Source organism: Streptopelia decaocto (genome assembly GCF_964273445.1).
Source record: "Streptopelia decaocto genome assembly, chromosome: 3".
Classification (NCBI taxonomy): Eukaryota; Metazoa; Chordata; class Aves; order Columbiformes; family Columbidae; genus Streptopelia; species Streptopelia decaocto.
This window is the reverse complement of record NC_138656.1, coordinates 42505711-42529618: the sequence shown is the minus strand read 5'-3', so window position 1 is coordinate 42529618 and position 23908 is coordinate 42505711. Positions and strand designations below refer to the sequence as shown.

General features: G+C 39.2%; 2 protein-coding genes across 6 annotated transcripts in view; both read right to left on the bottom strand.

The window, feature by feature from the left end:
- Positions 1–238: 238 nt before the first annotated feature.
- Positions 239–7770, bottom strand: RBM34 (RNA binding motif protein 34). Its single transcript, XM_082048507.1, has 10 exons — positions 7424–7770; positions 6797–6939; positions 5197–5416; positions 4547–4606; positions 3948–3991; positions 3216–3299; positions 2936–2999; positions 2802–2844; positions 1265–1383; positions 239–560 (listed from the first exon to the last, which is right to left on the bottom strand). Exons 1-10 carry the CDS (start codon positions 7589–7591, stop codon positions 246–248), a joined length of 1260 nt encoding a protein of 419 aa, XP_081904633.1. The 5' UTR covers positions 7592–7770; the 3' UTR covers positions 239–245.
- A 3169-nt stretch (positions 7771–10939) lies between these two features.
- ARID4B (AT-rich interaction domain 4B) overlaps positions 10940–23908 on the bottom strand; it is a 93251-nt gene continuing 80282 nt past the window's right edge. For all 5 annotated transcript variants that reach the window (XM_082048502.1, XM_082048506.1, XM_082048505.1 and 2 more), the window contains 6 exons: positions 23693–23885; positions 20098–21309; positions 18442–18552; positions 16194–16409; positions 13811–13957; positions 10940–12731 (listed from right to left, as the gene is read on the bottom strand). In XM_082048502.1, coding sequence (XP_081904628.1) covers positions 12601–12731; positions 13811–13957; positions 16194–16409; positions 18442–18552; positions 20098–21309; positions 23693–23885 — 2010 coding nt within the window. In that variant the 3' untranslated portion in view covers positions 10940–12600. The remainder of the gene's footprint in view (positions 12732–13810; positions 13958–16193; positions 16410–18441; positions 18553–20097; positions 21310–23692; positions 23886–23908) is intronic.

Genomic DNA, 23908 nt, shown 5'->3' with positions numbered 1-23908 from the left:
GGCCAGCGCGGCTCTAACGCCGCCGTACGGGAGTCGGGGTCTCCTGGCCCAGGCGGTCAAAATCCTGAACGCTGAAGCTTAACAATTAAAAAAACACCAAACAAACAAAACAAAACCCCACTATCTGGGTAAGGATTTGGGTGCGGACAGACGCCTCCTGCTGCCTTTGGGAGAAGCCAAAAGCCCCGGGATGAACAGCAGGAACGACTACGGACAGAATTTATGACAGAACACTCTCGTATAAATCAATCTTTAACACTTTTATACGTTTGCTTTTTATCAAAAGACTGTTTGTTTTTCCCAGCTTTATTTCTAGGAGTAGTTTTTAGTCTTTTTGGTTTAGTGCTCTTCTTCAGTGGGGTTGCTTTTTCACCAACAAATGAATCATTAGAGCACCTCTTGCTTTTTAATGTGGCATCAACTCTGTCCTTAGGAGCACGAGACTGATTTGGACTTTTCTGTGGCGCTTTCCACTTGTCTCCACAGCGTTTCACTCTTATCTTTCTTCCCATCAGAACAGAATCGTTGAGCTTCAGAGCAAGATGTACAGCATCTGTATTCTGCAAGAGCAGACGTTCAGTTTAAAAGCATGACTTCCAGTTGATTACTTTCAAATAAATAGTTGCCTTTCATTGATTTTCGTAAGCAAGATTTTAACAATAAAAAGTGCTCAAACTGCTCTATTTATTGAATGACACAAGATCTCTGCTCTGCTCAAAAAGACCAGCACGCCCACGTAGCTCACGTGGGCACAGCTACCTGAAAATGGGCTATAAAACAGCTTACATGAGATGCAAAAAACTGAAACAGAGATGAAGGAGAAACTGGTGAAAAAAGGTATTGGGCTGCCAGAAGTAAACTACAGAAGATGAGGTGGGGACATTGCCATGAGAAAGCAAGCTGTACTGAATCTGCAAATGGGCTACAGGAAAAAATTCCACTTGTATTTTTACATTCAAAAAATGGGAGAATGTTGCAGTTACACCAAGTGAACTCATCTGTCTCTCATTTTTTTCACCCCAATGTTTTACAAATTTTCTTTGTACACAACCTAAACCAGTTTGCTTTGTATCTGCTTCCACAGAACTGGTCTTCCAAGCTGCTTTTAAAATACACAGCAATGCTACCATTTAACGTCATATACCCATTTAAAAAATATTTTTTAAAAAATTAGAAAGGAAAAAAATTAAAAGGCCATAAAGGCAAATCCCAATTCAGATTTTGAAGAACTCCCAATGTCCTGGCGCACAACACTCACACACACCTCAAAGAGAACGTAGCCGAAGCCTTTACCCAAGCCGGTCTTTCTGTCTCTCACAATCCGCACGGCTACCACTTCTCCACAGACAGCAAAGTGCTCTCGCACGGCATCATTGCTGATGTCTGCAGGTAAGCACAACCAAACAGATTCAGTCAGACACACAGCTTTACAAGCCTGGCCCAAATCCAAATATTTATATTTACCAATTCAGGTGTGCAACATATAAATTTAAAGATATATATTAATAAATATATACATATAGGTTCACAAATATCAGTGGTTTCGAAAAATTCCAGCAAGTTACCGATGCAGACTTTATAAAGGGCAATTTATGTGAACAGCTGTGGATTCTCTAGCTTTGAGGAGCACAATATGAGTCACGAAGGAGAACGAAGGTAAAGACCAAAATAAATTTCTCAAATAATCTTTTTTATGGTTTGAACATAGTAGAAATTAAGATTCATGCTACAGCTTTGTAGTTCCCTCTTATGCCAGAATCTCTAAGAATTAATGCTGCTGATAAAGAGCTTGAGCTGGCAGTTCTTAAAGTCTAACACTCACTGACTAAACACTGAATTTTAGCTGAATGGAAGAGGATGGGTTTATAGATTCTAACCACAGTTGCTACACAATTATTCTGGTAACAAGTGCATGTCTGAGGCTTTATCAATCTCACGCCTATGTGAACAGACAAGTGTGATGTGCCAACACAAAAATACAGGTTATTCTCTTTTCTGTATAGAAAAGGTAAATCCCTTTACACGGATATAATCATACCTGTGCTAAGGGGAGGAGGGGCTGAAATTAACGGTACAGGTTTAGTTACAGCAATAGGACTTAGATGCGCTGCAAAAAGTTCAAGCTGCTGAAGTCATTTACAGAGCACTGCAAATGTCCAAACCCTTTTCTCTGCAGGATGCACAGAGGAACATACAGTACTGACACAAGCTCTACCCATCAGGCTTGTCCCAAGCATCCTGACTCCATCAACACCCTCACGTGGACCACACCTGATGGTGAACCCTTCATCTGCTCTACAGTCTACTCGGAAGGAGGTGAACATTTATCAAGCGCTGACCTGCACCTACACATGGGTAACAACCGATTGCCAACAGCTGCCTGGACAGAGTCACTCACCCTGGGGCTCACAGACAGTATCAAAATGAGAAGCCATCACTGTGTATCTATCCCTTGGAAGCAGTTCACAAACAGGTACCAGCACATGCTTAACAGTTTAGAAAGGTATGGCTTATGCAGTTTAGTCGTATCTGCTTAAAAAACATCAGGCCACAACAAGAACTAACATTGCTTGCAGTTCTAGCTACAATAAAGAAAACAATCTGCAGAACTTGCCAGAAACGTACAATCCCTTTAGGTGTTTCAGTTAAAAAATAAAACTGCTATTTAAAAACTAATTTCAGCAAAAGATACTTAGATACCTAAACGTGCTACCCTAAATATCAATACATTAAAAAACCCTAATGTCAACATATTCTATAAATGTTAAATAACAATGCATAACAATCCATTTTAGACTTACCATATGAGAGATTTCCCAAGAATACAGATCGTTTATTGTCATGCTAAAGAAAACAAGAGATCCAAGACACGAAGTTATTTATACTGAAAACAAACAAACAGAAAAGGTGTTTTCTAGTCACACATCTTACTTACTGAACTGGTTTTTGATGCAATGTCAACTCTGATGTGAAATCCTCTAGCAATTTCTGTTCCGTTTCTTTTGTAGCCAAAAGAAAAAAGTTTTTTTAATAAATGTTACTTAATTTACAGTGTCACCGCATAATATTATTCCAAAAGCAAATTTACTTTTAAGTTTGAAAAAAAACCCACTTTATTCTGATTCAAGCAAAAGGGAGGAAGTAGTTTAAATTTATCTTTTAACACTGTAAGTCTACCTCTTCAACAGGGAATGAGGAACAAAACGGAGACTTACTCATTTAGAGCCTTAATGGCATCACATTCTTCTTTAAATACAACATAAGCATTAACGAACTTCACATTAGGGTGCACCTTATGCCTGGAACATAAAAAGAGTGCACATTTAAATCTGACGGTGTGCAGTGCACAAGCACTTCCTGTTTAACACATTTATGACTCATCTTGTCTCAAGCACAGTAACAATTTCATTTCTTTTCAAGGTCAAGCCAGCCCTGTATGTCCAAGCGAGTCTCACTGTACATGTAATGCAGGCTGTACATGCACCCTGACCAAGCCTCCTCAACTCATAAAAACCCAAAGGAATTAAAGACAATTGGCATCTTCCTCCTTCCTAAAATATAGGAAAAGCAACCTAAGACAACAAATTACTTCCTAGTATACTGGCACATAATTCTTTTTCACTTGTCAAGAAAACTTACAAATATATAATATAATATATAATTTAAAATATATTTAAATATATAATTTATATCTTTAATTTTAAAAGTCAAATATAATTTAAATATATATAATATAAAATATATTTATATAATTTATATATAATTTAAATATAATATAATATATAATTTAAATTAAATATAATTTAATTATATAATTTAAATATAATTTAACAAGTCAAAGAAAAACAAAATTAAAAAAATAATGTAGCCAAATATGTAACAACCAACACTTTAAAATTTATTTTTGCCTTGAAAAATAAAGCGCAAAATCCACAAGAGGAACCTACTTTATTGCTGCTAACTTTTTGGATAAAGTCTCTTCTGCTGGAACCTTTAAGATAAAAATAGTTTTTGTTAAGTGGGGCTAGTGTCATTTTATCTCAAATATTTGTTCTTGATAACAAAGAGGAATTCAAACAGGTACTGTTCCCACCCAAAGCAATGTAGCCAATAGAGTAAGCAAATGATGTAACTGGCTATTCCTAGAGATGACCTAGAAAGAGTTCAGAATTAGGTTGCTTGCTTTGACTTCATCTGTCACATTTCTTGAGTTCCAAAGCTGTTATCTTTAACTATTTTACAGAGTACACAGATTTACAATCAACGTGTCTTTGCTACGATGAGTAGCAAAGGTAAGTAATACCTCAGCTAAACAAGCAATAATGAAAGCATTCTTCTTACAGAGAAAATACAGCTCTGATAGTATCAGCTGCTGCTACAGGAAGAGTAAAATGTGATGAAAGGAAAGATGCATCTGTGGTAAAATCTCCAAGGATTCTTCTAATGGCAAAAAATACACACCCAAACCTGCTTCTCAACTAAGGAATACTACCCTTTAAGATCAGAAACATAATTTTGTTATATAGCCTTAGAGGAAATAACCTACCAAAGAGCGGAATCGAATGGATTTTATTTGTCCATACTCTTTAAAAAGAGATTTCAGCTCCTAAAGAGGGAGATATTAAAAAAATTCAATATATTTTTTCATCATGGCAATAACAATTAATGATAAACATTTATTAGTAAGATGGGTTTACACTATTTTCATTTTACTTATACAAGGTCCATTAAAGGGCTACTAAAAATACGCAAGTAATTTGTAATTGTTTCTGTGTTTCCTGTGGCAGTTTTCTTATTCTGCGGATTGCCAAAACTGAATTTGTACCCCTTACTATAGAAGAAAGTATGAATTTAACATAATTAATGTAATAACATGAAGTGTTATTTGCATTCAAAATTTGAAGCAGACTTTGTAATTGTAGATCTCATTTATTAAGTAATTTTTAATTGAAAAAGAAACTAACCAATTCTACTACAGAAAGAGCAACTGCATCCACTGCTGTAAAAAGCCTAACTCCAGTAAAATAAAAGGGATTGCCTCTAATGGTTTCTGATAATGAGCATTATTTCCTACTTTCCCAAAAAGCAACTTTAGTCACAAATACGTGTGATTTCTCAGCTGGAAACATCCCCTCAAACTAAGGGCTGCTGAAATTCTTTCTGCTCTAAAGGAGCTGACATAATCCACTCACATACCTGAGCAGTGCAGTTGACAGGCAAGTTCCCAACAAACACTGTTCTTCTGTTTACCGTTTCATCAGCCACCTTTTTTTCCTGTTTTTGTTTTACAGTAGTGCCTGTATCTGAATTAACAACACTTTTGGTGATGGCACGAGAAGCCCCTTTTTTTTGCTTCACTTTGTTTTGAAACAGTTTTTGTTCCTCCTCTTCATCTGCCCGCTCCAAAGCACTCTCTCTTAGTAAAGACAAGCAAATTATAATGAACGGGGAAAAAAAACAGAGGTTTTGAGGTCAAATAATTGAAGCCTCCAAGATAAATATTTTAACATATTTTAAATTATTATGTTCAACATAACATTTCAAATATTATTTTGCTTATTATGCATTAAACAAAGGTATCTGACCACTCTGTAACATGGAAAATGATTTGCTGTCCCCAGGACGCTGCAATGTTTAGTAGGAGTAATAAAGAAGTCATTCAGAATTAAATAATTCAATATCCTCTAAAACTGAATGGAAAAAAACCCTCATCTTGGCACAGTAGACCTAAGGAGAGATTTAATTCTTCCCAGTATCCGGGGCACTCACAACCAACAGTCCTTTGGGAGCCATCCATGCACTAACAAATCTCTAATCTATCCAAACTTGCCATAACAACAACATAACAATAGCAGCACAAACAACAAGCTGATCTAAAGAAGCTTCTGGAAAACTGCTGAAACAAAAACAGCACGCAAAAGTTTTGCAGGTGTAGAAGATGCAGCAACACACAGTGTCAGAGTGTGGTGGGTGGACCCTGGTACCCACAAAGGCACTCTGGCTCATGGGTTGAGATAAGGACAGGGAGAGATCACTTACCAATTGTCGTTACAGGCAAAACACACTCAATTTGGGGAAAAGTAATTTAGTTTATTGCCAATCAAATCAGGGTAGGATAATGAGAAACAAATCCTAATCTTAAAAAAAGTTTCCTTCCAGCCCTCCCTTCTTCCCAGGCTCAATTTGACTGCCAGTTTCCTCTGCCTCCTCCCCGCCAGCAACCCAGTACACAGAGGTGTTAGCTCTGAACCACAATGAAGCCAATTTCATTATCTAGACTTCATTGCACAGAGACTCATTTCCTGCCTGTACTGACAGTGTCTTGCTTGGTTCAACCCTGTCTATTTACGAGGACAGAGTAACAGTGTCTTTCTGCATCACAGTGGAGGGAAGCGTGATAAGGTCAACTAACTCAGCCTGATACCTTGCTCACGCAGAAACCGCTCCTCTGACTGCAGGTCTGCTGGATAAAGCCACTAACGTTAGAAGGCATCATCCCATACCAGAGAGAACTTTTTGTCTAAATCTACAACCTGTTAGCTCTGTAACAGGGATTTTGCATTTCACAACAAGATCTTCAAGAAGCTGTAAATATGTACTACCTTCTGAAGCAAACTGCAGAAAATTTTCACCAACTTCTTAAAAATAATCTTCTTATACACAAGGCTCAAGACCAATAGTAGAACAGAACTTTATTGTTTCACTGAACTGATAATCTTATGATTAATCTAGACATGGTTGTTTGGTTTTGTTTTGTTTTTTAAACTTTAGGATAAAAAGGTATTATCTACCTCACCTGTTTGCCAATTTTTTCTCTGCTTTTGAAAGTTCCTTCTTTCTGGCTTTCTTTGCTTTTATAGGAGGTTCTTGTATGACAGATGAGCTCTGGTCTTCTGACACTTTCTCCACATCTTCTGTAGGCTTTCTTTTCTTATTTTGCTAGAACAAACAAACACACACACACACACACACACAAAAAAACGCTTGAGAAAGACAAAATTCTAGAAACGCCCTACAATGATTTTACATATTATAATTTATTTGGAACACCACTAACAGAAGCCGTCAGCCGCAAGAAGTGGTGCTTCCGGCACCCAGCTCTGCCCGCTCACCGGCGCTCCCACCCCGCTGGTCTCACCCGCTCACCCACCCTCGTCACGTCCCGCCCCGCCCCGCGGGGATCCCCAGGGGACAGCGCTTGGCGACCAGCGGCCCGGCGCTCCAACGCTTTTCTCCTGGGAGGCAGCACCCGGCTTCCCGCGCCCCCCGGAGCCGCCTGCCCCCGCCAGCCGCCCAGCACCGCCACTCGGCCCCTCCCGGGCACCAACGCGCAGGCAGGACAGACCGCCACCGATACCCCCCCGCCCCCCAGCCGGGAGCGCCACCCCGGATCCCGGCAGGGCACTCACGGCGCAGCACTCACCCCCGTGACGGCCACGAGCACCGGCGGGGCGGCGGCGGCGCTGAAGAGGCGGGCGAGCGGCGCGGCGGGGGCCCCGCCCGGGCAGAGGCTGCTCACCACCTGCCCCACCACGTACTGCTCCTCCGCCGGCAGCTCCCGCGGCTCCGCGCCCCTCCGGCGGGGGCCCATGGCTGCTCGCCACTTGACCGAGGGGAACAGGCTCCGGCGCGTCACTTCCGGCGCGCGGGGCCGGCCGCGGGAGGCGGGCGCCGGGCGCCGCGGCCGGTGAGGGGCCCGGGGTTGGTAGCGCGGCCGCCCGCCGCGCGGGGAAGCGGCGCCGCAGCGCCCGCTGCCTCTGCCGCCGCTCACCCGACACCTGCCCCGCGCCCCGGCCCGGAAGACGTGGCCACACTGGGGTCGCCGGTGGCAGCTGTTCCCAGGCGCGTGGCGTTTGCTCGTTCCGCTGCAATGCGAACACATGCAGCGTCAGCCGTGGCTGCTGCAGGCGTCTTGTGGAGGGAAAAGCCGTGTGATACACTGCTTGCTTTATTCCCCAAGACTCAGCTCCAAGCCTCCTGTGCTCAGCTCCATCAGAGGAGAGATTACATCTGTCTTTTCAAGCTGCTTCTATTTAAAATCACTTGAGTGATTCAGAGTGCCACAAGTGGTTGAAAAATAACGTTGCCGTTGCCTACCCAAAGCACAACTTCCTTTGCCCTGTGTTGCTGTGGAAGTACTTCTTCTAGCATCATGTCTTTTTTGTCTGAATAGATCTTCATAAATTGCTATCCAGGATGAAGTTTTAAACCAAAACAAACCCAAACCAACCACCCAGCCCCTCAAACCACCAGTGAAAGTGTGTGCAAGATCTTCTCACTGTCCTTGAGCGCAGATTAGACGAGAAGCACCAGGAAGCTCTTTCCCGTGCCATGCAGCACTCTTGCTCAACAACTCCTCCACCAAACACACACCCAACGCCAACCCGCGTGCCCAGCAGCCACCCTGCCTGCAGCATGGCCGTGACCACCGTAGCTCCGCATCCACAGCTGCCCCTGACCCTGCTGGCTGTAAGGACCTGGCAGCCCGGCATGGTCCCGGACTGAACTGAAGTCTGTGGAATGGGGCTTAACTCAAGCCATTTCATATCATGGTGCACGATTGCCAAGGTGGGTGATCTAACACTCAAGTTCATAGGCAGAAAGGATCCCTGCTGCTGCTCACGCAGCCCCTTTTGAAGTAGCTCACCTTAAGACAAACCTGGGAAAGGATCAGAAAATGTGAAGGGGGAGGGCTGACTTGTTGGTCTGAAATAGACTTAGTGTGTGCATGACAGAACTGGCTTACAGAAAGAGCACAGAGCCATAGGCAGTTGAGCAGTTATTGCTTAAACAGTCTTAAGTTATTCAACCACCGGAGAGATAATCCTAAAGCATTATTTGGGCAGTCAGTTTCTTCCTGGATTGTTTCATCTGTACCCGGGATCCGCAGCAGGCTTTTAAAGCATGTAAGGGTTTTTCTGATGAAACATCCCTGAAATGCAGTACCTCTCAGGGCACTCGAGGCTTGTAGCCTGGGGGACCGGAAAAGGAGGAACCCGTTGTACGTCTCCTCCACAGCTTTGCTCTGTAGCCAGTAGAGGTAGGTGCTCTAGTAATCCAGCTATGGAATAAAGGTAAAGCATTAGTCTTGACACATGCACCAGGCATCCCCTGTATGGCCTCCTGGATGCTGGGAAAGGTAGGGACTCTCACTGATGGGGTCAGCCCAAAAGAATACACAAATTCTTAAAAACTGGCAGGTGACTGCTGCACTACTTGTATTGGCTTTTCCAACCTGCCTTCCCACAAAAGAGCAGTTTTGTAGGTGACACAAGTGGGGCAGAACAGGTTGAACATCAAAATCAAATTGGACAAGCATTCAGCTGAGTAATTTCCGAGACTTGTAATTGCTGAAGCTCAACAAAAGGCATATAGCCTCCAAGAACTCTGCCAGAGAGTGAGTTTGAGCCCTGTGGTGACAGGAAAATTTCCCGCCATGATGGAAACTACACAGTACCAAGTACATACAAGCATCAGTGGAGACAGTAAATAGATGGAGTCGGGAGCAATACAGGCAGCATTCAAGACAAGTATTCTTTCTCTCAGCATATGCAGATAGCCTGCACTCTCACCTATTCTCAACACAATCAAACATGAGACAGGCAAACCAACTCTGTTGCTCAGCCAAGGTGTAAAGCATAAAGAAGAGGTAGTTTGTCTCACTTTGCCTTTCAGGTCATGCTCCAAGCAGGCACTCAAGAGCACAGGCACAGCCTAGCAACAAGTGCTGGTGGGATGCTTTCTCAGCTGTAAGCACAGTGTACACACCAAGCAGGGAGCACACCCACCTTTAAAGCTGCATTACAGTATGTAACCTGAAAAGCAGCTCAGATTTGACTCACTGGAAGATGAGATAAAATTGCCTGATTAACAGTTTACCAAAGCCAACTTCCTTTGTAACCACTGGGACACAAGTGATATGAACCTGGAGAGTACAATTTAAAGACACACTTTACAGAAGAGGTGCAATATAAAACATCCAAACTAGATTTTTCAGTAGTCATTAAACAGCATGAGAAGTACAACAAAAACTAAATAACTTCTGTATTCAAGAACAGCAAAAATCCTCTTTATGCAAAAACTCAATTTGGGAGTGGGTAGGTGACTAATGATTCCTGTTTTAAACAAGTAAACAAACAAATCCTCTCATAGGAGTTGTTGACATGAGTCAACAATTGTCACATCACAGCAAAAATGCTGGCACCAAAACTGAGAGCTGATCAGGAACTAGTGGTGAGCAGAGAGCTGACTTTGCTCCTGCTTGCCTAAATGTAGTTCCCAGTTAAATCAATACCAGTTATGGCTACTGAGACTGAAACGCAGAACTGAACTATCATGACTCTGATTCTCCTAAACTTAAACATATGTAAATATCCTCTGAGTAGCCCTACTGAAATTATTAAACTTATTCCTGTCAGTCTCAGATCACTGGTAACTATTAGCACAGTCAATGTTTCCAAAGCTCATAATGCTTTGTTATTTATCAGTCTCATCAGTAATCTAGCATTTTGCAGGTGTAACAGTATTTTGGTCAACTGAGCTACAGCCAGACATGATGTAAGCAGATAACATTTAAAGTTTTATTCCAGTTTCACTTGCACTGACTCTGAACTTGAAGCAGTCAATATTAGAAGTCAGCAAATATCCTTGGGAGCTTTTCAAACTACCTGAATTAATGTGAATCAAAATTCATCTTTATTCCAACCAGTGCTGCCTTAATGATGTCAATGGGCTATGCTCTCACATTCTGCTGAAAAAGAGGATGAATGTCAATTAATCACTTAGAGGAAAATTAGGCCAGTATACCTGCTCTGGCTTACCCTTAAATGCCTATTACACCACATCAAAGATAATTTGCTAAACTGATTCTGCAGCTTGAAGTCATTTTAATGAACACGCTACGGTTGCTTAATTAAACTGTTAGAAACAAAATCAGGGATTCACAAACTATGGCATTTTATTTCAGAGGCCTTTGCTTACATTTGTACAATATATTACATAATTCTCCATTTTCTGCAGAACCTAATATATATTTTATAGCTTTTTCTATAAGCTTTTCCTTCAGTGTTTGTCAACAAATTTTTACAGTCCTGTACAATTCTGAATACCTTGAAACCATTTTCAATAAAATCAGTTAACCTTAAGCACACACTATGAAGACTCAAAAGGCTTTTCTTAGAAAAGTCAAATGTAAAGGATTCTGACACTCTAGCATCTACAAACAAAATGCTTTGAATTCTTACATGTTGTATTGCCAGAAAACAAAGAAAAACATGCCAGCCCCTATTTCCCCAGGCAAAAGAAGTACACAGAACTACAATTAAAACAGTAAAACAATCTGTACAATAAAGTACTGTGTATTAACAGTGCCAGGTATTAAATAGCTTGAATGAACACTTCCGCAATATACAAATGTCTTACAAAGGTATATAATTAACAGGAGAGAGCTTGGGATCCATACAACATAAAATCAATACAAGTGAAAACAGTTTGAAGTTGGTTTTGGAATTTGTACAAGGCATTTAAAAAAGTAAATGTCTACCACTCCGCTAGCTATTTATTTTAAAAACAACTACCCTTTTGTGGCAGTGTTCATATCAGCAACCACAAATTATAGCCTCACAACTTACTCCATCTTGAAGTCCTCTCCTTGAAGCTCGTAATAAAATAAGCATTACAAATGAAATATTTGTTGCTTTAAGGGAAAAGAAACATTTACAAGAAAACACAAAAATATAACTGTTATAATCCATTATGAATAAATATACACTTTAAACTGGCTAAATACTATCTTTATACATTAAGATTTAATACAGTTTGTTAGCCATTTTCTTTCTTTTTCATAATGTATTTTATCAAAATTAAAAAAAAAATACTGTTTTATAGAAAAATGGCAAAGTACAGTAGTTTCATTCCAATTAATGGGTTCTTCAAACCCAGAGTAACCTATTTAAGCCTAATTCAAACCTGTAAACATTAGTCAGTCTTTTTTTGTTTTCTTTTTTTTTTTTTAAAGGAATTCTCATATTTGGTTATCAGGACTGGTGTCAAACATCCTACTAACTGCAGGTTTTGAACTGAATACATGTGCTTGACGTATACAATTAAAGCCACTATAAGGTGACTTAGCAGTTAAAAAACAATTAGCTTGTACAAATGAAAATAGGTTCAATATTTGTCATAAATAAATGGAAAAATATCAAATGTTCCAGCTTTAACAAAATACCAGGGAATACAGTAAGCCTTACCACATTTATTTCAACCAACCCAACAACTATATGCTCATTGTACTGTCCCTACAGGCAGTGAACAGCCTCCATTTGCCACAGTGGAAGGCCTTCAAGTCACTAGACTTACAATTCCCAGACAAGTTGGAAACAATTATTGCTTGAGGAAAAGCAGTTTGTTGTACTTTTTCTTCATAAAAGTGCACTTAAGTGCAAAGTTAGCTTGTCAAGAAACAACTTTAAATACAAAATAGTGCTTGTCCGAATTTTGTGCCACTGTGCAGTATAAAAAAAAAAAAAAAAAAAGGAGGAAAAAAAAAAAGAGTGGCCCTCAGCAGCCATTAAGTGCAAAGTGCTTTGGCAAGTCCTGCTGTCACCTGCACTCAACTGACATTCCATTCTGTGATGAGCTTGACATAGATGGTTCTGCTAAAGTTAACATAACTGCAGCTGTAATGGAACTAGAAGAAGGTGATGAGGAGGAAGATGATGTAGTAGCAGCACCTGCACAGGAAGAGGGAAACAGGTTATAAAAGTTTACAAATTAAGCAATAAAAATATTTTCCCATTCAACAGCAAGCACTGGTATATACTGACTCCAGCAACCAATGCCTAATAATTAAAAAGAGAAGAGCCTCCATTCCCTTGTTTTTGTAGAAAATACTCCAGAAGGCAGTTTCAGCTATGTGCCAGGCAGCAGGGCATTGTTCCTTGCAGCCCCGGTTCACTGGCCACCTGAACCAAGGGTCCAGCCAGAGCTCACTCCTGACCCACCAGCACAGTCAACCGTTCCCTTTCTTTCCTGTGGGGATCACCATGGGTAGGGCTTTGTCCCAGCACCGAATCTGCACACGCACCCTGCGCCAGCAACCAATAAGCAACTGCAGATCCCGTGTCATGGCTGCAGCCATAAAAATCTTACTACACATGGCATTTCAGTCTTTCTTCTTATACTCAGTGGGCTCTTAAATGTGCACGTAAATAAGGCATGGAGAAAATAATCTTTTTAATGCTGCACATTAGAACATTCCCTACAACAACAGGTAAAGGAGCTTCAGGGAAATCAGATTTAACTGATGGTCTCCATTAAACTTAAAAAATAAATCACTTTTCCTAAGGGGAAAGCACTAACTAGACACAAACAAAACTATAGTGAATTATTGTGTAACTTGAAGAAAGTTAGAAGTTATTAGTAACCTTACATTTTTTGTTCACTGGTTGAAAAAGCTTATTTTTCTGTGATTTTTTTTTTTTGGTATAAAGTAGTTTTGCCTAAACAGAATAGATTTCATGCCTTTTTTATATATTCCTGTTACATAGTCACTGGATATCTGAACCATACCTACTAAAGACCATAAAATAACTGCATACAGTCTTTACAGCCTTAAAAAAACCCAAAAACCCAAAACAAAAAAACCCCCAAACCAAAACACCAACACACCACCACAAAAAAAAAAACAAAACCAAAACCACACTCCTAATGGCACACATCTCCCTAAAAAATATCCAGTTCTTGTTAACACCTTAAAAACAAGACATGCAATTTAGCCCTCTAAAAGTAGAATTTAGTTTCCAGCACTTACTTTCCCGCTCCTTTTTCTTTAAGCGCTTTCTTCTTCGGTCAATGGAAGCTACCTCAGATTTCAAGGACAAGTAATGTTTCCTGATTTCCTGCAATTTTTCTTGGAGAACTGTTATGCGCTCAGCGCTCGTTAAATTTTCCAAGTCAGCTGCAAATTAAAAAAAGCTCTGTCAATTATTGTATTGCTGTGTTACCAAAAACTTCCAAATTTCATTGAAGTGGGAAGTATTCAAATCTTAGTGATGTGCTTTGAGGTAGCAGACAGCAAAGCTGCTGTTTATTGTCACAGTTATTTTTGAAAGATACCACCACAGATACACTTTTTTTTCTTTTTTAAGGAAGTGATAGAGAGAAAATGCACACATTCCTGTCCCCATAGGAAAGAAAAACAAAAATTAAGACAACTGGTGAAAACACAGGGGTCAGAACTAGCTTTGAGCCTGTTGCTTTGAGTCCTTGCTAGGGCTCAGTTTGGCCTAATACACCAGGAAGGTCAGTCTTGGCCAGCTTGCAACCTGCGTGTTTTCTAACAACCAGGACAACGGGGATCTGAAGAGCTGTGGGGTGCTCCTGATGGAGTCCATGGCATATAAGCCATAAGGTATAGCTGCACAGTACCTTCTCCATGGCATCTCACACAGGGATGTCGACAGACACAGCCAGCACAGAAGCTGCCCCTCCAGCTGTTTCCAGCTGGGAGCTCCCCACCACATGGCACAGAGCTGTGGGGGGCACAGGCAGAAGGAACTACTTGGGTTCAGTCCCTTTCAGCCACAGGTCAACCACACTGGACACACTCCATTCAAAGACATTTAACAATCATTTAAACTACTGTGGGCTGCTGAATGCATTTCAGCAACCTATAGTGAAGCTATAACACCAAAGGACCAAACGCCACAACTGTACGAGACTGTGGGAAAGTGAGGAAAACTCAGAGACATCGCAAGTGGCTTAGACTCCTGCAACAGCAGGAAATGTGTTAAACAGCGCTCCAAAGTCCAACTTCCACCAAGCAAATATAGCATGTGCAATGTAGCCATCGTAGAAAGGAAGGAAGGAGCAAAAGCTCTAAATGTGTTGCACAGGAAACTTGCCCAATTAATCTCAGCAGGCCAGTAAGTGTCAATAAAGACACATTACATGGTCATAAAGAAAAAAATAATGTAACTTGACTGTGAAGAAGGACTATGAGAAAAGTACTTCTATTGTAAAGTAACACTGAGATTCAGGGCTGAAGAAAAAAAAATGCAGAGTCAGATTCTCTCACCACAGAAACAGGTGTCTTAGTGGAGAATTCCCTGGATGGAAGAATGCCACTGGCAAAAAATTCAGCAGATGTGTCTACACCGTATGCTGTGCCAGCTCTTTCCCGCTCCCACTTTACGTGAGAACAGCAGCCTTCACACAGCCTGGGAGAGCGCAGAAAAGCACAGAGCATAACGCTCTAAGAACTTCAGAAACTTGACATATACTAAGGTCATCTGTGAATACTGAATGAGATACTACGGATCACTTTAAGAAGTAATTTAAATCAGTACCACAATGCAGTTTCAATTTGACCTTTAAAAGCAAAGAGAAAGCAACTCATGCAATACTATTCCTTCACAGTCAAGACCAAGGACAACAATTTATTGCTGACCAGGCAATCAAACATACAGATGCTGTAACAGAGAGGGCTAAAAATAGCAAGTTTTTTGTTTTAAATAATTATTTTCTGATTGTTCTATTGAGGAAGAAGGCTTCAATCACCTAATATCTTCTCTTTTCTCCCTACTGCAAAAAACACTGCAATAGCACAGACACAGAGGTAATTAAGAAGTTACATTAATAGAAGGCACTAATACGCTACTGGACTGTTTTTCAGATAGGCAAATGCATGATCCTTTCAACACTACTAACTGGTATCTACACTTGTGCCTGTAGCTGCCTGACATAAACACACCAGGACTTCTTACTACTAGAAATAGCGAATGTGTCATGGTTTACTAAGGCAAAATGGAAGGAGAGAAAGTTACAAATCAATCATGTAAGTGTCTGAACAAGAACTAGAGAATGAGGAGTAAAACACCAAGAAAATATCAACACAAGAAGCACACACAATGGATAACATTCATGCCAGAATGACAGGTCTCCACAGGATGGCAAGAACACAAGTCAGTGCACGAGTCATATCTAGAAACAGTATTGTAAGAGTGCAATATAGGCAGTTTCCTGCACTGAAATTGAAAAAAATAAAAAATTCTTAAATAATGATTTATCACAAAATTAAGCAAACTGAGGATGGAGTAACTTTAGGGAAAAATCCCCAAAATACACAAACTTCAAAAAGCCTTCTCATACCATACTGCAAGACTACAGTAGGCATATTTTGAAAAAATACTTACACATTTGAAAACTCCATTTGTAAACTTTGGGCAAACGATTATTCTGTTCTTTGAGATCAGACTCCTTCTCTCCATTTTTCCCACATTTTCCTGGAGATTGTGTTCTTGTGGGTGCTTTGGTTTGGTGAGATTTCATGCCAGTAGAAACTGATTTTGCTGACTGAGGCTTGGACACAGTTTCACCAGCAGATAGTTCTTCACTATCACTGCTGTTTGCTGAGGACACAAGAAGATATATTTCTTATAAAAGAAAGCAACCAAACTAAAGCCAGAATCTACCCCATGCTAATTTTCATATAACAGAAGTTTATTTAACCAAAATCCTCCTACTCTAAAATGATATAACCCATGCCACTGTAAAAGCTTGGCACACAGCTCTTTGCATCGCTAGTGTCCAAATACAGGACCACAAAACGGGTATGTATTGGGGTTCCTCTAATTCTGGCATGCTATGAAAGGGGCACCTTGCATTGGAAACACCATTCAGTTAACTGATGTGCAGAAAAACATCTTCAGCTGACCTAAAACAGAAGAACTTCACCTCACACTGAAATAACTAACAATAGAAACAGGTTGAACGCAGATTTCTAATAAAACTACCCAAAGAACAATAACAAAATAATTTCTAAAAGACATGATTTATGAGAAATTATTAAAAGGATGAAGCTTGTTTAGCATTATGAATATAACTGGGGTGGAAGAGGGGCAAGAGATTATAATTCAACAGATGTCTAGTGACACTGTGGAATAAAATGCCTAAGGCAGCTGCAGAATCTCCATAATCAGAGTTGTTTTTAAAAACATCTTCAATTAATATTTATCAAGAGAAAGTTATGCCTCAGTTTTACCTGCTCTAGGTGTTGACAAAATGAACCCTGAAAAGTCTCTTTGTTCTGGTCTTTATGATCTGGTGAAGTACGCTGAAGAATTCAAACACCAAGATATACATGGTATGTAAGAACTCAGCTGGCTGCAGAGCTGCCGTTGTCTGCCGGCTTAACCCAGCAGCAAGAGCTGAAGATGCTACAAACACAGCTTTAACTGGCATACCTGATTTTTTTAAAAAACATGTTTTGCTCACAACTGACTCCACTTTTTATCTATTTATTGCCCTTATTATATACAGCAGTGCCTGATAATAAAAACTGAGTGCATACACACCAGGGACTGTACACAGTACAAGAAACAATTCTATCTTTAAATTGTTTGGATCTCAAAGACGACACTGGTTTTGAGAAAAAGAGATAAATTCACCACATCGAAGGGAACAATTGCAAGACTAAAAATCTTGTATTAGTTCTGCAAATTCAGTTTGTTTTGTTACTTTTATTCCTAGGGCGAGGGAAGGAATAAGGATTACTGAAGGAGGAGATTAGTGAAATGGAGTGAAAAAGGATGCGAGAATGTGAAGAGGAGATCAATGAAGATGAAGGATCAGTGGGGTGAAAGCAAATACCATAAAGTACAGACTTTTAGTAAAAGCTGTTAGAGAAAGGAGGGGGCTGGGGGAAGAGAGAGGAAAAACAGGATGGTATATGCTTTCTAACCTTGCTTTAACTGCGTTTTTTTTTAGCTATCCTACTCACTTCACTCTCCAGCTGACTGTTCCCTGGTATTTTTTATTAACCATGTGATGAGGCAGTAATTGAACCTGCTGCCTCCCCGACACGTGTTCATATGCCTCTCTAATACAGCTCTGCTTCTATTAAGCTTCTCTTCCCCAGTACTGTGGTCTCTATTTCAATTAGCTTCTACAAATACAAAAAAGCTGCAAAAGCCGCATTATTTACTAAAGATGTATCAGATGATATAGGAAGAAAATAGATCCTATATTTTTCTGGAATTATTCTCATATTTGCTACTGGAAGAGATATTAACCTCTAAAAACTCATCCTGCAGAAAATACACAGTGTAATTTCATCCAGCTCCCCTCTAAAACATGCAGCTATCATGCCACAGAGATTCCTGTCCCAATCCTACCAGCTGTGACATACTCGCTCTTCTTGGTCTTCCTGAATTACACGATATTAAAGACCTCTAAGAAACAGGCACAGAAAGAACACAAGACATTTAAAAACCCTTTGGAATGCAGCAAGAGTAGTTCCTTCATTTAAGCAGTATTAAGAATTCCCTGATGAGAACATTTTGTCCAAATACATTTTTTATTTCCAGATTTAATCTCCTACAATCATTCAAATGACACCATACTTTTAATGCATTTAATTTCACACAGAGCTGCTGTACTTACTAGTTTTGCTCTTCTTTTTGCTGTTCACAGATGTTTTGTGGCTTCTTTTCTGCTTTTTTGAGGAGCTGCCTCCTCCCTGAGCATCTTTAAGTCTTTTTTGGCCTGTACACACTGTGATTGGGAAAAAAAAATCTGAAGTTAAATAAGTACTCGCACTTCTGTGTGTTTTTCTCAAAGTCTCCAAAAAAACACTTCAGAGCTTAAGTTTGTAGACAACAATGTGAATGTTCCTGCCTATCCTTATATGGCTCAGCTTTCTACTTATATTGACAACAGGAGGTGAAGGAGGATGGATGGCAGACACAATTTGTTGGTTAGAGGGAACATGTCAGATGATTGCAAGTAACCTTGCCATAGGCATCACTGGAATTTCTCTCAAACCACATGGATATTTTTTTTTTTAATACTGTAAATGAACTAAGAATACATTTATTTGAAAAACTTATCAAGAACTATTGGAACTGAAAAAATGTTTGAAAAAGCCTATTGCACTTGGAAGCTGTGAGAAAAAAAATCAAACAATCATTTGTGATCAGTAAATACATTAATTGAAAGTATTCATTAAAAAAAAATCTTAGATAATGTTAAAAAAACAACGGGAAAAAGTCTACTGGTATTTGTGACTACAGAGGTGGAAAGTAGAAAAATAAGAGAAAAGAATTCTAGTACACCCACTAAAGGAGCAAATTTTAGGAGCTGTTCGTTCCAGAACCACCTGAGTTACAGATGAAAAATTACTCCTGTAACAAAACCACTTAAATTAAGAAACTCCATTTTCAAAAATGGGCAGTAAGCTGACAGAATAAGAAAGGAAGTTAAAGTCTAATGCATGTAAAAGTAACATTGTGCAACAGTGTAAAACTTTTTTCATGTGGCAATGATTTCCTTTTATATAAAAAAGCAAACAGATTAAGTTCTAAACATACACATTTGTAATTAACAAAGCAATACAGGTGTATTTACTGAGGGCTACCTATTTACCTCTTCCGAACTCTCTCCTTTGTTCAAGGAAACACACTTTGTCACATTCTTTCAAAAGAACAATTCAAACAGAATGATGATGATAACACATCTTAAAGTAATTTTGAGAAAATCCAGTTCATTATTAACTGAAATCTGTTGAGATGAAGAAACCACTTCCATCATCTCTTCCATATTCAGACATGTTTGGTTTTGTTTTTTCCCTTAGATTAATATTTTTCTAGGCACTTCAACACAGTGAAAGTAGCTGTACTTTTGATGGAACTGTAAAAGAGCCAGTGAAGCTTTTCACAAAAAAGCTTCTGGATCCAGCCTTGTGAATACTTAAATAGCACACAGCAGTACACTGACATCAGATGCGCAAGTGCTCAGTGTTTATTATCCCCTGTTCTCTAGTGGTCTCAGGATAGGAACTTCAATTTGCAAAATCACATCTGAAACTGACATACAGTTAAAATAAGGTCAAAGTTTCTTATGAGCTTGATTTGTATTTTTTTTAATTAATTTCATAAGATGCAAGTTTGAAATGGTTGCCTATGCATGCCATACTTGGCATTTTCTTTCCCCAACAACTAACTTTTGAGCAGTGTAACCATAACAGAATGAAAATATATCAGCAATGCTAAAACGAGAGCTGGCTAGGTTGAAAACAGCTCTGTTTACCCTTTCTTTTACCTTTTTCAGTATGCTCTGGCTCTGGTTGATTACTACTACTGGAGCTGACGCTGGCATCAAAACCTGTCGGAGAAATATTTCCCTCAGACTGGAGGTCTTGCAGCTCCCCTGCAACACTGTCCACCTCTATTGTGCTGTCTGTTTCACTTTTAATGCTTCGTATTTCTTCTTGATTTGGGGGCAGCGTCTCAGAGACAGTTACACTGGACTGATGTCTACTGGACTCAGTTACGGTTACAGACGAAGGCGATTCAGGAGTTGTAGGAGGAGTATTTAGCACTGAATTACTGCCACTGCTTGGAAATTCAACTTTCTTTTCACCCACATCAGTCGGTTTCTCCTCAACAGGTTTAATGTCCACGCTAGCTGGCAAAGATTTCTCAAGTTCAGAGCCAGGCAAAGAAATGTCTTCTTCTGCAAGAGTCTGAAGCTGCTCCTCTGCTGCAGCATCCTCAGGAGCAGCGTGTGGAGGGGAGGCAGCAGCTTCAGTGTCAGAGTCTGAGAACAGTTCCTTCAGCGTTTTCTTCGGCCATTGTCCCTGAATACTTGACCAGACATCTTTTCGATCCTTCGCTCTGGTGTTCTGAAGTCTTTCATCAGAATTATTTAGAAGCTTTATTCTTTTCTCTCCCACTTCAGAAAATCCTGAGTAGAAAGTACTTGTCCGTAAGGACTTCCTTTTCTCTTCTAGTCCATTGTACTTTTTAGTTGGAGTGATTTTCAGTTTAGATTTGTCTTCCTCATCTTCATCTGAGGAGCTGTTACTGCTGTTTTCTAAACTAAGGGAGTCTTTGTTTTTTGACTTCTCATCCTTTCTATTAGGTGACACAGTCTTTAAAGATTCATCTGCAACACAGTATCTTCGTTTACCACGTTTCACCTGTGGTTTTGCTGTTTTATCCACTACTTCCTTTTTTACATCCTTTCTCTTCTTTGTGGCTTCATCTTCTCCTTCAGAGTCAGTATCTTCAGATAATTCTTCCATCTCTTTTCGCAATCTTTCAGGAGACTTGGATCCCGACTTGGGCACTACTACATCTGTCAGAGCTTTAGTTTCATCTGGGAGGGATGAACTGCTCTGTTGTTCTTTTAAACGGAGTTCGTTTTTATCTTGGCTTACAGCTTCATGTTGAGACTCCTCTTTGCCATCAGCATGTACATTCAGGGCACTTTGGTCATCTTCCTGCTCACTATCATCAGAACTTTCAGAAGCTAATTAAAAATAAATTTAAAAGAAAAAAAAAAGTTTATCTTAATTCTGGTTACAAAGAATTCTTAAAAAAACAACTAGAGAAAAAAGTACAGATACGAACACATGCTACAGGGATCTCTAGTAGTATATATTTTAAATGGTACTTCCTGAAGACTACTTCGAAAATTTATTTCCTGTTCTGTTAAAAGGCATTATGGCTAGATTAGAAAACTATGAAAATTCTGTATTATACAGCACATCTCCAGGAATTTCTGAAGAGGTGGAGAAAACAGAGTGTGCACCAATCCATAAAATACAAACTTCTACATAACCAAAACAGAAGTTGAAAGACATGCTTAACATAAAAACTCTAAATATTTCTTATGGGCTACAAATACTACCATTGTCTGTCCTTTTCCCAAAGCCCAGATTAGAAACAGTATTTTCCCTGGAGAATCCACAGTGTAAAAGGACAGAACAAAGACAGTGGATAATCTCTAACAAACCAGCTTGATGATCAGCCTGCAAAAAGGAAATGAAAGCAATAATGAAAGGCACTTGGAGAAATGTATGAACAGTAAGAATGTAGGGCAACAGTAACAAAATTCAGAGACAGGAATAAAGAAACTGAGAAAAAAAGAACCAGCATAAAGGGGAAAGAATCAACAAGTCCATTCTATGGGAAAAGATATGGATATAAGGAGAAACAATGAGAATTGGCTCAAATATATGGGTAACTCCTTGATTTGTAACTCATCTGTTTTTGTTGGCATAGCTAGTCTAACTTTTCATCCTCCTTCCCATCTCTCATTCTCAATTCCTCACTAAAACTCACCACACCACCTCTTTAAAGATTATAATGTAACCAGTGACAGAGAAGAAAAGCAATACTGTCAACCAAATTTACTGAAATGATCAAAATTTTATTAACTTTTTAGAAAAAGGTTTACTGAAATACTAACTTAGAGAAGAGCACACTAACAGAGAAAGAGGTGTATATGACAAAATACCTTGAGAATCATTGCCTCAGGTGTTTTTCTTGGTTTATTTAAGATAGGCAGGATCTTAAATTCTACTTTAAGCCTCAATCTGAAAACAACTTTTATACAACCCTTCCAGTGTTGTTTGCTTTTTTCTAATTAAACATCTATGGTAAACATTTTGGTCTACAGTTCCTAGAATTCTGTCACTTAAAATGGTCTTCTAACACTTGCTTTTCTCATACCTTAGAAGATCAAAACTACACTACTATTATAATGTAAGAGGTATCAAAATTGCTATTTGAAATAAAAGAAAAGAACACCACATTAACCAAAAAAAAATCAGGTCCATCAAGTTTTCCTCTCAATCTATTTACTTTGCTGTGCCATTCAGATGAAAGTTGAATACAACAGTATCAATCATTCCATTTTAGGGGAAAAAAAAAAAAAATCTGTAAAAAGTTTTGAGCAAGCAGCTCTGAAATTGGAGGGAAAAAAAAACCAGTAAAACATTAGAGCCTTTCACACTTAAAACCAAAAACGTGCAAACAACAGAAAAAAAATGAATCCCCAGCATGAATCTATGTGGACTTAAGTGATAAAAGAATTGCATACAATTGAAAGCATTTCTGGAAATTATGTAATATGGAAAACATTTAGCTTCCCAAAATATTAGCACGTGTATGTCAAATTGTGCTTTTGTACTCAAAAGTTAATTACAGCTTAATTATAGCACTAATAATAGTGTCATTATCATCAGCGCTAATAGCTTTGTTTCTCATTTCCTAAGGAAATGGAGCTTAATAGATTATGTTGGCTGTAATTCTACCTACAAATTTGGAACCCAGTGCCCAATGTCATCCAAACTAATAAGTCTGAAAGACTATTAAATTCCTAAAACTTTCACAAAATATGCTGGTTACCCAAACTAGCTATACTATATATGTTTTCTTTTTCTGGAGGCACACGCTAAAACAAGGATGAAGAGAAGCAACTAGTTATGATAATGCTGCTGTAAATGTGTGGGAAGCGGAAAACAATGTTAGAAACAACAGACATGCTGATAGGAAACCTCCCTTCGATAATTCTGATTTTGAAGGAAAAAAAAAATCATGGATTCTAAAAGTTACGTAAATGAAAAATTTAAAATTTAGAAATAATATAGGAAGCAAAAATGCTTTGCTGTGTATGAAACAAAAAAAAGGATGGCAACATAAAGGATGTAATTCTTAAGACTTAACATACACTGAATCCACAATACCTGTTTTCAGAAGCTGTGAATATTGCTTTTGTCCAAGGGTTATTTCTGAAGATGTTGTTATAATTAGCCAGAGAGATTCAAGCGTACAGTTGCATCAGTTGTTCTACATGATCATTTACTACTGTTTAAAGGCCATTTACAAAAGAAGTTTAAGTACAATACCTTGTAGTCCATTAATGATAGAAGTAATTTCTATTGATTTAACTGGAGCTTGTTCAGTATTTTTGGCTTCGGTGCTGTCAAGTTTGGACCCAGTCTCTGGTGATGTGCTGGTGTGAAAAGGTGGTTTTGACAAACGTCGCAATTTACAGTTTTTAGGAGAGTATTTTTCTTCCTTCTCTTTGTCAGTTTTATTCTGTGTGAAAGAAAACATTAAAA

Excerpts from the sequence above, each read along its gene's own strand:
- RBM34 (XM_082048507.1), bottom strand. The coding sequence starts at position 7,591 with ATGGGCCCCCGCCGGAGGGGCGCGGAGCCGCGGGAGCTGCCGGCGGAG. Across the intron at positions 6,940-7,423 it reads TGCTCGTGGCCGTCACGGGG|CAAAATAAGAAAAGAAAGCC; the intron begins GTGAGTGCTGCG and ends TGTTTGTTCTAG. Across the intron at positions 5,417-6,796 it reads GAGAAAAAATTGGCAAACAG|AGAGAGTGCTTTGGAGCGGG; the intron begins GTGAGGTAGATA and ends GTCTTTACTAAG.